The following is a 14,646-nucleotide window of genomic DNA, read 5'->3' as shown; positions in this document are numbered from 1 at the left end:
TCTTTTTTTTTATAATGTTTTATTTTTGGATAATATCCTTCACCTTCCAGATAATTAGGATAATTTCCATTCCACATTCCCAACTTAGATTTATTAGAACTTTAAGATCTGATTAGACCAGAAATATACCAATTAAAATGACCTTTGTTCATTTTCTCTCTCACAAACTTCTTATCTGCTGGTTGCCACTTATCTGTGGGGGGTGGGGGGTGTTGTCTTCTCTACCTTGAAAAGAAAAAATATTAAACCTTTCAGGAGAGGCTCAGAGAACTGCATTCCCTTTTGCAGTTCATTTGCAGTGCTTGCTGCCCACTGGGGTAAACTGCCTTTGGTGGGAAGTACTATAGTAGAAAACAGTGAAAAAGAAATTCACTTACCTTGCTATTTCCAGGTCTTGCTTTGGTCAAATCCAGGTGGGAGCCTTGCCTCACTGCCATTTTTGGCATCATATGGACCTCCCTCTGAGCCCCTCCGGAAGGTCTTTCTCTGCCTCCATGAGAATCTGGTGGAGAAGAAACCTTCATCATGGGGACACTTAGGAGTCCATGTGCCTCAGAAAAGGGGGCTACTGCTCAGACTGGACCCTGACTTTCTTTTTGAACAACAGTCTCTCTGAGTCCTGTGTATGGGAACCCAGGATGCTATCTCAAAAGCAAGAAAAATTAACAGGGAAATCTGTTTTCCTCAGGTCTGCACATGATGAAACAGTGTGAGGAAGTCAATGTGGTAGAAAGCTTTCTGGCACAGAGAAATGGGTTTGCTGGGGTTGCACCACTGACACTGAAAGACTGTTGGGAAATTTATCATCTTTCCAGGAATCACTGCACCCTGTCCTAACTTCTCCATCACCCTTGCCAGGGATTGGGTACTTGCGAAGAGAGCATTCTTCACTTGGAATGTATCAGCATGCTACGAAAGGCAAGGTCAACCCTCCCATTCTCCACTTAAGAGTTTACCACATGGTCAGTACAGACACAAGTTGAGATATAAGTGGATGCTATGGTGACACAAATGAAAAGAATCAGGCAAAAGCAAGAAGACAGGACAGTGACCATGGAAGGAAACCAGTGGAGAGATCCGGGTAAAGGATAAAATCTATGTGGGAAAAAACGTGAAAGAAATAAACTGGTCCCACCACCTATAACCAAAGCCTGTATAAAACCATCATTTGAATTTGGGAGATGTCTGTACACATCTGTGTTTCCCTTGGTATCACCAGTTTTTAATTTGTTTGAAGGGAAACTTTACGCTTTTAATCAGGACCAAACTTCAGGCTTCTTCTGATAATCATGCATCATGATTCAGATTATGTGTTTTGCCCAAATTCCTTCAGAAAGATATAGAAAGATCTAAATAAAGGTGGATGGATATAAAATGTACATTTTAGGTGTACCTACATGTCACCCTATGGTGATGCTGTTACTGCACCATGTTTTAGTACTTCCTTTTGGAACTTCCAAATGGAAGTACTAAAGCATGGTGCAGTAATCACCCATAATGTACCATGCCTGTGGCACATGGTTAGTTTTAGCCACTACTTCACCTTAGTGGCATGCTAAAACAGGGGAGCATGCCACTGTGGTAAAGTAGCTACCAGTCATGTGTAGATTCACATGATCACTATATCACCATAGCGTGTCGTATGGAGACATAGTGCATTGGTACGGTGATGTAGGATGACATGTAGAAGCACCCTTTGTGTATTAATTCGAAATACCTGTCACTTGCATGAGTGCACAAGTGTAACTTTACTGACTTCAACAGGCTACTTTTGATTTGCCTTAGCAGGAGTGGAGGGAGAATCAGGCCTTATGTTTTTATTACAAACCAACAAAGCCTTTTTTCAAAAAACATTCCAGATAAAATGCATTGTAAGATGTTTATGTTTCTATGTATAAGTCTCAAGATGCATAGCGTAACAGATGTATGTCATGTTGCAAAACTAGGGGGAAAAATAATAATAACCCAGTAAAAAAACCCAATAATGATTTTGAAACAAAACTATAAATATAATGCTAACTACATATATTGTTTATCTGTAATATGTCACAATAGTACATTTCTAAGATGGTGTGTTATGTTACAATGCACTGGAGTGTTTCATCCCAGAGTTGGCTGCATTTCAGTGGTGAGTGAAGGGATCATGGTGTAAAATTTGCTTATCTCTTGTGACATTTATAGGGTTTTGGGATGAAGAGTTATCCATAAAAGCAAGATGTTATTATAAGCCATTTTAGTATATATGGAAATTGTATTTAATTTTTTACTGGAAAGAAAACAGCCTCTCTCACAAATTATTGCAGCTTTGAAGTAACAACTTTCACTTTGTACTTGTTGGAACACTTCCTCTCTTCTTAGTAAAGGGCCTTTTACTACATAAACTGCTAAATCAGAGGTTCCCAGCCTTTTTCAAAGAGTAATGTTTGTGATGGATTGATGGACTGATGGATAAACCCCACCCTGTGATGAGGCCCAGCCTAGTCATGTTATTTCTTTCCTTTATCTTGCCCTTTATAGATTAATGGATTTATGGCCAAGAGAAACCATTATGGGAATATGTCCTCCTACTCAACAAAGCCAGTGGAATTTCACTCAGTCATTTTCTGTCTTTGATTACATAGATGTATAGAAAAGTAGGACTGGAAGCAACCTAAGGTTGTTATCTAGTCCAACACACTGCTCAAGGCAGGATCAACTGTATCTGAACCATCTGAGACAAGTGTTTGCCTAACCTATTCTTAAAACCTTCAGGAACAGCCCTCCTACACAATTACAAGGGGTAATGTGTGAAACATCAACAACATCTTAACTTGCCACAGGTAAATCTTCTGTTGATGCAGGACAGTATCCTATCATTGCAAGGATAGGAAGCAGTCTTTGAAATATGCTCAAGAGGATCATGGAAGAGGATCATGCCCCGTGCCACCGAGGAAGGCAAAATCTCATAAAATCCATGCAAATTTGACTATCGGGCAAAATTCCTTCTTAATTCCACCTGTGATTATTGGTCTGACTCTAAGTAAAGGAGCAAAATCTTTTATCCAGGAACCATTCCTACTCTCAAATCATCCCCGATCAATGCTCAATTAATCTCTTCTTGAATCTTCAATGCAGGACAGCCCACAACTTCCCTATGCAGTCTCTACTACCTCAATGTTCTAACAGTGAAGAAGTTTTTCCTGATAGCTAATCCAAACTTACTATGCTTCAATTTCAAGCCACTGCTATGTATCTTAGTGCCTGCAGTGAGAAAAACAAGTTGTTCTCCCTCTTCTTTATGGCAGCCCTTCCAGATACTGGAAGACTGATACAATTCATTGTTTGCCTTTTCTGCAAGCCAAACTTGCTTAGTTTTTCTCAGTTTCTCATATGGCTTGCTTTCCAAACCCTTTATCATTTTTGCTGCCTGTCTTTGGACCCTCTATAATTTCTCCACATCCTGTTTAAAGTAGAAAGTCCAGAACTGTACCTAGTACTCTAGATGAGGCCTAACTAATGCCAAGCAGAGTAGCATCATCACACCCCATTTTCGCACACTCTTGATGCAGCCCAAAACGGCATTCACCGTTTTTGCAGCTGGATTATATTACTTAACTATGTTGAGTCTGAGATCCACTACAATCCCAAGATCCTTCTCAGCAGTACGAACATCCAGTTATTCATTCTGCATTTGTCCTTCTAATTATTCTTCCCTAAGTCTTGTACCTTGTATTTGGCTGCATTGAACTTCATCCTTTAGTTTTCTTCCTATCTCATTGTTTTCTTTGTCTGCCTAATAATCTTTCTTTACTTTCTACCTGTTTTTGTTTTGTTTTTTTGCTGTTTAGTTCAGTGGTTTCCCTCTCTTCTATTCTCTACTCACCAAGTGACTACATATTACTCAGGATGGAGGTGTCCACTGTTGTGTCTACCAAATGTGTTATATATGCAGAAAAACAGATAAGAGTCCCTTGAGCCACTGAACTGATGCTGAAACTTGCATCCTTGTACATAGAGGCAGCTTCTATAACAAACTATATTAGAGCTTGTGTGAAAGCAGGAAGAGGAGAAAAGTGCCTTCAATTACTCACTAGAGCACTGAAAATACCCACTGTTCTCCAAGGAGAGACCTCTTGGGACTAGTCTGAGGGTAGCCTTCCAAAGGGCCAACTCCATAGGATACAGGCTCATTTGTATCATGTGTGTCCAGCCTTAGAAAGAGGAGCCACATTGCTTAACAGGAAGCTTCAAGAGGAACTCTGAATTCTCTGCTATTATTCGTCTTATTTGTGAATACTCTTGTGTTCTCCTTCTCATCCCATTTTGTTGGTTTGTGCAGAATAGAGGCGTTTGTGCCACAAATTCATGCATTCCTTCCAGGCACCTTTTCAGTGTCATGTGGCCCAGGGCATTTGGAATGAGCAGTGACTGATATTTAGGTCTATAATGATACCCCCATGGGTAAGAAGAGGCACAGCAGGGTTGGGTTTTCTATTTTGCAGCCATCACAGAGTCCAGTGCAATCCAATTCTCAGGCAGACCAAAAATTACCCTTTCCATTATAGTACAAAACCAGTCCCACACCTGGTGAAGTTCTCTTCAAATGTATTTATTTCTCTTACAATTACAATGGCCTAACTTGGTAAACAGATGTTTGAAGGAAGATCCAATAAACTTGTTAGATCTTTCTTCTGAGGACATGGTCATAGATTACTACTTGGAGGTAAAGATCTGTTTCAATTGGCGTCCGAGTTGTGTTGTCTCCTGGGTAAGCCTGAAACATAGAATGTTATAGATAACCAAACAACAAAAAGAGAAAAGTTGCTATGGCCTTTTTCTTCATTCCTCTGAAACATGGAAGTCACTAAATCTAGCTAGGATTGGTGTAGGGCTTCTTGATTGAAGATTAATGCACATGATAAGTGTAATTTCATTTAGGAATATTAATTTATCTTGTTGAATCTTGTCGCCAGTAATCCTCATACTATCAAGTAATAAAAGAAAGGCTCTCATAAAAAAGAACTGAAGATTAAAGTAACTTTGTTTGATAGAAGCCAATGGTAAAACTCCTCTTGATTTCAGCATTGGAACCTGAGACAGATAGGTCTTGTGAAGCTTTTCATAAATGTACCTTATGCTACATTATACTTTGCAACATACAAAACAGTACATATTGAGGTGGTACTAATATAATGTTGTTTTTTATCAGAAGTGAGCAAAAGTGTTAGCTGGGTGTGGCTCTGTAAGTGCTGAAAAAGAATATCTTTCATGCTGAAAAAGAATATCTAGTTATTCATTACAGATGTTCTACAGCTGCAGGAAGTTAGACCAGTGGCCCAATTTCAATGCAACCAAACACATTTTTAAGTATGCATTTTTGACTTTCTAACAAACCAATGCACTTATTTTAAAATGCATATAATTTGATATTTCATACTGTTGCTATTCATGTGCAACCATCTTTCATGGAAAGAACTTCAAAGAAACCATCATCCTAGTTCTGTGTAGTTCTGTACAAACCCAAACAAATTATTGCCCATCTTACTTCACATTGGTTTTTGAGAGGAACCAAAGCATGGGTGTTTGTCATATTCAATCTATACTCTAAAGACTTCAGATGTCAAATTTAAAAATGGCAATCAGAGCAGAATTATATAATCAATTCACTACAGAAGAGCATTGTTTATAAAGGTTATAATCCATTTTGTTCCAACAATTACTTGTGGCAACTTAAATAGCCTTCAACTATGGTTCAGACTGGGGAACCTACATTCAACTCAGTAGCACGTAACATCTTTGTCTCACATAGTTTTCAAATATTTTACAATACTAAGTAACAATCACGGAGTTAGGTAAGTACTAGTATATTAAATCAGAAATAAAAGGGTGAAAATGAGGAAGATTTTTTTTTTCTCAGCTAAGATTTGAAATGAGATAGAGAGTTGATGAGACTGAGATTATGGACATTCCAGATGAGAAGAGCTGCAGAAAAGAAGATTCTTGCATAAGCAGTGGTGGCCTTGGGCCAATTTCTGTTCTCTGTTATTTCAGTGCAACCTGGAAGAAGAATTTGGGATAGCCTAAAGGCAAAGTTTGGTCTCAGACATGGAGGATGGAGTGGAGACCAGCACTGCTCCAGAAGAGATTCAGGAAAGAACAGAGACTAACTGGTATGTCTATGTTGTGGTCATTGTTGAGCTTGCAGCTGGAGTAGACAAATCTCAGTTAATTTTAGGTAGTCTGGATACTGCTAGCAATATAATAGAAGCACATGGAACTCAGAGCGCATGGTGCAAAACCCACTTACGCACAGTAAAAGCTTAGGCAATGAGTCTGCACTGAGCTCTGGGCAAATGTGGCTACTCTTAGTATTACATGAGCTAGCTAGGTAGAAGTTAGTTTGGGTATTTCTACATGAGCTGTATACATTGCCTCTGTTCTCTCTTTTCCTCTTTCTTTTCTTGGCCAGCTGACTCTAAGTTGAAGTGGTTGCTAGGATCAACTCTGAGGACAATGCTTTAAAACAAGAAGGTCAGTTTTTATGAAGGCCCTGCAATCAATGGAGATCCAGCAGAACCCCACAGGTTCAGGGTTGTGAAGTTACACACCATCATACATGTAAAAAGGCCTAAGGCCAAACAAGCAACCTGTGGACACTGCAGCATTTTTAAACAGAAGAAGGAACTTAAATTTGTGCCACTTCAATTCTGCCAAGATTGGTACACTTGGCTGGAATTCAAGACCTCTGTCAGAAGTTTGCTTTTTCTGTTCATCTTAGTGATTGGTTTAAATAGCACCAGACTTGGTATGGATTATGGGAGTTTTTTCTTTTCTCTGTAGTTGGGAATTTGACCCTTTTCCTTGGTACTTTAAAAACCCTTGCACTGGCTGCCACGGTCCCCTGCTTTACCTGTGGCATGTGGCATGTTACACCTTGTGGCTGTGTAGCAGGGTTGACAATGTAGTTAGACAAGAATTTGTATGGGATGGTTTGGGGGGGGATGATAGGGGATGATATTGCTTCTGGCAGGCGGTTGGACTATATGACCTCCAGAGATCTGTTCCAGCCCCACTTTTCTATGATTTTATGACACCACTGGTCATAATAGTGATTTTCAAAAGTGATCTCAGGAATCCATACTTTTTCCCTTTTATCACTGGAACCAGGTTTGCTGAGTGAGAGGTTCCATCACCCTCTGCTTTGTGTATAACTACATAAACTACAGCTCTTCCGACTGGGAAATCTGCAGCCTAATGCAGTGAAATGCCCAACTCCTTTGAACTTTCAGTGCCTAATTCTCTTAGGCTCCTTGGAAGTCCACACCTTTACCTTTGCAATGCAGTTGTCTGTTCAGTCATAACATCACCCTAATAGAGAACTGGTAGCAATTAATGTATCCTAAATCCAACTTTGGATAGTTGGGGTGATTTTTGTCCCTCCATTTATTTTGATTTGGAAAAAATGTTTCACTGAATGATCTTTAAATAAAATTTCAGTTTTAGGGAATAAGGAACCCTATCCTCCTTCCAGTGGAGCTGTTGCCAAATATCATATTAGCTTTAATAGAATTATCAAACCTTTTTATTAGGAAAAAGCAGAGCATGTATATGTCCTGTTGATACTTGTTTTCACTGATACACTATGGTTTATAACAATGTCACCTGATTACATTCTTTTTGTTCATAACAATAAATCCTCCATCACTTTTCCCAGTGCTTTACTCCAGCACCAGTATTTTCTTGTTTAATTGCAAATACTACTGTGCCATGGACAAAGGCATTTTGCTATGCACATGACACATAAATCCACCAGAGGGAGCACATATGGATACATTTCTTTTGCATGTATGCTTAAATACATTAATTATATTTAAACCAGTGTTAACCCTTACACTGTCAGAATCACTTTGGTCTTCAAGGCCACAATCCTTTGGCAGGGTTTCTTTCCATGAGGATTTTGAGACACTTATGACTCCCTCTTTTCTTTGGTTGCACACTTGCCAGGCCACATAAGGTGCTTTACTTTTTCCAGTACAATCAGAACATTTTATTAGCATTGGGCTGTTTATGGCTCTCTGTTGACACAAGCAAAACAGCAAGCCAAAGTACACACACGAAGTAGCAATTTTTAAGCATGTGTGAATGTGTGTACATACACACACACACACAAACACATGCACAGATTTTATTTCATATTCGATATTTTGTTTGATAGGTAGCCTAAATTCAGTATCAATCAATTAATTTCTCTTTATGCTTTATGTAGACAATTAAAGTAAGATCCATTTGTATTATGGCTCTATAAAACATAATGCAAGAGCAGGAAGCATTTGTCTGGATTTACCTTTTAGATTTCAGACAGATCAATTGGGTCAACAGTTTCAAGCTCAACTACTTGCAGTCATGTACAGAAAACCATGTATAAGTACAGAAATTAATGCCCTGTCTTTCAGAGGTGCTGAGCTACTACCCTTCTCATTGTTTTCACACAAATAATAACAACATCACAACTACTGTAGTTCCAGACTCTGAGCTCTTATTTGTTTGACAGGGTGTGGAATTATGACCAATACTAACCCTGCTCTCTGAGTGCTTCTGTAAAGGGATCCTGCTACACAGTGTTGGCAGGGAGGCAGACTGCAGAAAGACACAGGAGTTTGTGATTTTAACTGGCCAAACATTGTGGATTTCATGATGACAGTTTAACTTGCCAGGCTCTTGGATTTTATGACACTGACATATTGCATCTCTTGTTCAGAAAGAACTTTGCAAAAAAAAAATTCTTACCCATGATGAGGTACCCACTTCAGAAATGAAAATTAGCTGGGGACCAATTGGGACCCAGAAAACCAAGTCATATATTACCACAATTTTAACTAGGAGCAACCCTGTATCTTGCCACATTCTTGTGATATTCTCTGGGCAAAATACCCTATAACCCTTCCCACACTTAAATTGATCTGTCCCATAATCTGTCACTCCTCCAATCCTTTAGTCATCCCATATCCAAATATACCAGCCCTTCTAGAATCTCTTAGTTCCTACCTACATTCCATTGGGTGCATCTGCACATGCACTTTAATGAACATTAGCTTATTTTAATATACATTAAAGCATCACTAAATGCGCTATTTAGTTAATGTGTATTAATATAGGCTAATGCACATTAAGCATCACTTAAAATCCATGGGTGCCTATACACAAGCATGGAGGCTACTCCAATGTGCTGGAATTCCTGCGTGTTGGAGTGGACTCAATTAATCAAGTCTGCTGGAGTGTAGCAATTGCTGTGCTCCATTAGCCTCCTGCATCTCATGTATCAGTGTCCTTGCACTTAAAAATGGCAGCGGGGGTGCTTGAACTAAAGCTCATTAAACAAGCTTCAAGCGGCCCCATTGCCATTTTAAGTGTGGGGACACTGATATATGAGATGCGTCGGTGCTTTAATTAGAAAGATTTTTGGAGCTGCTCTAATTAAAACACCCCCTCCAAACCCCTGAGCATGTGTAAAAGTTCCCCATGCTCTTTCGTTAATGTACATTAAGACAAGCTAATGCACATTTTCCTAGTACCTCGCAATGGAGGTTCTAGATTTATTGTGCATTAACTAAAGTGCATCAACTAAAGCAGTTAGTCCCATTAGGTGTCCTCTGACTCAGCACTTTACTCAAACTCCTTTGGAGGCAGCAGCATTAGGATGGAGACTGACCTGAGGCCTGTGCTAGCTGGAATGGCAACAGAAAGATCCTGTAGTCTCTGACTATAGGGGGCTTGGGTGGATGAAAGGCCTTTGGTGGTAGACGGAGTGATAACCTGGGAAAAGGGTACCTTGGTTCATAGAGTGAATAGACCTCCCCTGACAATTTGGGGCCTCCACAGCTGGTGTGTGGGACTGTCTTTTAGGGGTTTGAGGCTCCTTCCCAACAACTGCCCTTCAGGTTATGGGCTCAGGCAAGGAAAGAAGGCATTAGTCAGAGAGAAGGCAGTTGTACAGTTTTCACTCAGTGCAGAAGCAGGAGTTTGGACTACGCTTCTTTTCATCTCCTCATGTGATGCTGAAGTGCTGGATAGAAAGGCAAGAAGACAGGGAGGTTTATGTGTTGCTTTTCCAAGCAGAGATTGAGGTAGATGTGGGGAGAAACAAGATGGGAGGTTCTCTTGCAGCTGCCGTAGCCATATAAATAGCTAAAGGGGACTGCATATTTTAGTGGACAGAGCAGATTTTAGGAAGTTTAACTAGAGTTGCAAAACAATTTTTTGCTACTTCTTCAATTCCAAGTTACACCCCTGTACTACTATGCTTAGGACTGGTAAGGGAACATTACCTAGCAAGCAAGTATGTGACAGTGTGAATCTGTAAGCCTCTCATTCCAGCTTCCTTTTGAAGAAGGGGTCTTGCTGCATAGTCCTATTGGTTTTTACATAGCTTCCTTCACAAAAGCAGAGGCTAGACACTTGCAGGTATAAATGAGATTGGTCAGTTTTATTCTTTACAGGGTGCAGAGGCGAGCTGTGCTAATAAAGAAGGACTATTACTTAGAGAGCAGGAGTGAATATTAAATATAAGATGCATACTTATACACAGGAAGTTTGCAACTGGACTTCAACAGAGTTACAGTCAAGTGGCCTTGCATAAAGGAAACATGAAACATTGAAAAAAATTACCTTAGGATCCACATTTATTATTTTCCTGTCACATTTATTCTTGAAGAGCAATCCACAGGCATTTTCTGCAATCACTTGGTAATTTGGACTGGAGTTTGAAGTGCTGATATTTCTATCCCAGTTATAAAAGCTGTGAACAAGTAAAACAGAAATATTATAGCATTAATGGATGTCATCCTTCCAAATGAAATGCCAGATTCCAACCTTCTCACTCAAGCCAAAATGTTCTGTATCCCATGAATACCCACACTGAAACCAGGGAGATCCACTGGGAGGTGGCAGCTATAGCAAGACCATCAGAAAGGGATCCTATATGTTTGTTTTGATGGGGGGAAGGAAGGGAGGGGGTAAGAATGAATTAAATATTCATTTCTGAAGGGGGTACCTCATCATGGGTAAGAAATTTTTTTTGCGAAGTTCCTGCTGAACAAGAGATGCAATATATCAGTGTCATAAAAATCTGAAAGTCTGGCAAGTTAAATTGTCATCACCAAATCCACAATGTTTGGCCAGTTAAAATCACAAACTCCTGTGTCTTTCTGCAGTCTGCCTCCCTGCCAACACTGTGCAGCAGGGTGCCTTTACAGAAGCACTCAGAGAGCAGGGTTAGCATCGGTCACAGTCCCACACCCTGTCAAACAATTAAGAGCTCAGAGTCTGGAACTACAGTAGTTGTGATTTTGTTATTATTTGTGTGAACAGAGAGGGGCAGGGGGAGGGGGAAAGCCTGTGGTAAACTAAGGCCTTCTACAGGCACTCTCCTGGGAAAGTCACTGCTATCCTGGGAGGAACCATGAATATACAGATGTTCAGACTTTTTCTCCCAGAGTAAAAAAACCTCTGATGTGTTTTAGTTCAAAAGTGCACTGCTGGTGTTGTGATGTGCATTTCACCGCTTATACAACTGCATGTGCCACAGTGCCAGGTGCTTTTAAAAATGCCTGGCACTGAAGCATGTGCCCAGGGAGGCTGTAGGGCAGGTTGAGATGTATGCTAAGCTTCCTCCTATTTCCACCCTCTCCCCCACCACACCTCCCTGCCAGCTGCACAGTGCCAGCACTGCAAGCTCTCCAGTTTTCAGGGCCTTAGCATTTGATTGATGTACACATGGTTCTGGATAAATTTCTCAACCAGGACAGCAAAACGGGGAAAATTTTCCCAGATTTTTTGAATGCTTAAAGTTGGGGCCCTGGGGTACTAGCATACTAAGTATTACTGCTGTGAAAAGCTTCAGGTATAGGGTTACAACTATTGAATAGTGGCAGAGCTTTAAAACTACTAATGTGACAGAAACAGCACTGCAAACCACCTCAGAGTGCCACATGGACCATCACAGATCTGTGGACCGCAAGTGAGAACCAAGAATTATCTCTGTGTACCCTCACTGCCACTTTTTATTGAATTGTTGCTTTCTTTTTCTTCTTTTAATGTATTTTTGGTGGTAGTGAGCTCTCATCTGGCTTCGTCTGTGTCAAGCAGACAGATACCAAATAAGAAAAGTGCATAACAGAAAATCAGTGGACAAAATGAGAAGCACAGGCTGGAAACCAAACCCAGCTCACTGAAGAGCCATATGTTTCAGCTGGGGCTTAGTTCTAGAGTTAAATATTCTCTGGGTGTGTCTATACATGCATTTACAATGGCTTAAAGTAGGTTACTGCACAGTACTGTAAGCGAGAATAGGCTGGCATCTACATGTGCAGATGCCCTGGGACTAAATTTAGTTCCAGGTCAGAACAGCCTGCCAGGTGCCCCTGCAGCCACCTGGGGGAGCTCCAGCCTCTGGCCACATGGCTATCAGCCCTTGGGACTAACTTTAGTCCCAAGCTGAAGCCAGAGCCAGCTGGCAGCACTTGGGACTAACTGTAAACCTAAGTTGAAGCCAGGAGTGATAGCCAGCTAGGCCCCCTACTTGGCACCCACGCAGCAGCCATCACATGGAGTGGGTACATTGCGGTTCGGCAGGACGCCACATGCTGGCTAGGACTTGGGGCAGCTCCACCCGTCAGCTGCAGCCGGACACCACTCGGTCCCAGAAAGCACACAGTGCCCCGCCTAGCCATGATGCACCTGCACCCTGGGGTAGCTTCTGTGTGGGTGCCAGGTGGGGGGGGGACAATCCCTGTTGACCCCCACTGCCTCATGTTGCATGGGGGGGCTCTGCCATGAGCCCCCAGAGGCCCTGATCATCACTGCTGCATCCAGTGAGTGTGAGGCTTTCTTTTTTTTTAAAGTGCCGGGAAGCTGGGGCTGAGTGGGGATGAGGCCGGGCAGGGCAGTCATGGGGGCTTCTCTCGCAGCTCCCCCTGCCTAGGGAGAGGCAGACACAGCTAGAGGAGCCACAGGAGAACCTGCAGCCACCCAGCTGTGCCTGCCTCTCCCCGGCCAATCCGAATCTCCGTATCAGCGCTGAAACTGCATTGAAACTCTGAAACAGATCTGGCCAAATCAAAATGGAATAGTGATCCGAAACACCAGAACAAATCACTGTCCCTCTGAAATGGCTGAATCCAAAATGGAAATAAAACATAGTCATTTCATGTAGCACTACTAAACAGGCCCAAACAATACACCCAGAATCCCTCTGTCACCTCTGCAGCCAAGTAATGTGGCTCTGCTCTACCCATGAAGTCAGACCAGGTTTCCCATGAGGATCTGCATATACATTTTTGGAAGATCCCAGGACTCATGACAAGAACCCTCAGCTTCACTCTTGAGTGGTGGCTAACTAACATGTGGATCCTTCGTGGGTAGTATCTAGAGTACATGCACATACTGAGCAGTGTGGGGTCACCATGACTTGAAACACTGTTGACTCTGCTTGGACCCAGCCTAATGAACTATATGGTAAATCATAAGCCTTTTGGCTTTTGCATAATATTATGCAAATATGAAAGTGCTGCTTTAAAGTGCATGCTAAAATTTGCAGCAGTTTCAAAAAGGTTAAATGCATCAATTCTGGATGAAGTAAGTCAATGGATACTATATGCAAATTATAGTATGTTTATTTCAAAGTCAGTGAGTGCATCTACATGTTTGTTAAGTCAGCATAATTACATCACATTAAGTTTAGTATCTGTAATGACAGATTGCACTCTAATTGGCTCTACTGGCTATTAGTGCAGGTTAATTTTTTTTGCAATCCTACTGCGTATTAAAGTATGTCATGCTAATGTACAGTAGAATTAGTCTTCTGCATATTCAGCATCTTGTGTAGATGTGCCCAGTGTTTTTAAATTTGGTTCTCACTTCCATGTGCTCTGACAGAGCAGAATCTGATGTTGGGGTGGAGAGGGGAAGGGGGTGATGGAAGGGGCAGTGGCTGCAGGCAGAAGAAGTTGAGGGGGAAAGGGCAAGGGGCCTACTTGCCCCATAGATTTATTTTACCTGCTGTAGCAGTGGGAAGGGGAAAAAATTCAAGTGAAACCTCTAATAATTAGATTTTTTACCTGGAAAATTATAACAAATTTATAAATTTTCCATATATAGAATCTAATTGTTGGGGGACCATCTTATATTCAAGTAAGTATGTTGCATATCTGCCACCACAAAGGTAGAACTTGTTATCTATGTAATGAATATGATGTATTAATGATAAATATTAATGATACATTCACTTTACTATTTTGTCCATCAGGATACTATTAGAAAGGTTAGTATCTCACATCAACTATGAACCCAGTTATTCATAGCAAATAGTTTTTCAGCTAAATTTAGTGATTTTTTCTGTTTCCATCTTGTCCAACAAAGAGATTGCAGTTTGCACAATATGAACACAGTTCACATTTAATTAAATACATGTTTCCTGCCAGGATATTTCAGGCTCAGATTGCCTGTGAACTGCCTACTGTGACACAGCTGAGTGTACCTGCACATTCGTATTTGACTGATTACCTAAGTAACATATTGTTATTTGTGTTTTCAGATTGGGTGACTATCTTCTATTTTAAAAAAAGCAGGAGAGAAGAAAGAAACCACTTTGGTTTTGATTCTTTCAGTGTA

The 14,646-nt window shown here is 40.9% G+C and overlaps 1 protein-coding gene across 1 annotated transcript in view; it reads right to left on the bottom strand.

Moving 5' to 3' along the window:
* Window positions 1-4,569: 4,569 nt before the first annotated feature.
* The window catches only part of CUNH4orf22 (chromosome unknown C4orf22 homolog), a 498,517-nt gene continuing 488,440 nt past the window's right edge, over window positions 4,570-14,646 (bottom strand). Inside the window, exons 5-6 of the mRNA XM_019534310.1 lie at window positions 10,645-10,774; window positions 4,570-4,753 (exon numbers count right to left, since the gene is read on the bottom strand). Coding sequence (XP_019389855.1) covers window positions 4,658-4,753; window positions 10,645-10,774 — 226 coding nt within the window. The 3' untranslated portion in view covers window positions 4,570-4,657. The remainder of the gene's footprint in view (window positions 4,754-10,644; window positions 10,775-14,646) is intronic.

The sequence above is a fragment of the Crocodylus porosus genome, unplaced genomic scaffold (assembly GCF_001723895.1).
Source record: "Crocodylus porosus isolate Cpor-Errol unplaced genomic scaffold, CroPor_comp1, whole genome shotgun sequence".
In the NCBI taxonomy this organism is placed as follows: domain Eukaryota; kingdom Metazoa; phylum Chordata; order Crocodylia; family Crocodylidae; genus Crocodylus; species Crocodylus porosus.
This window is presented reverse-complemented; position numbering and strand designations above follow the sequence as displayed.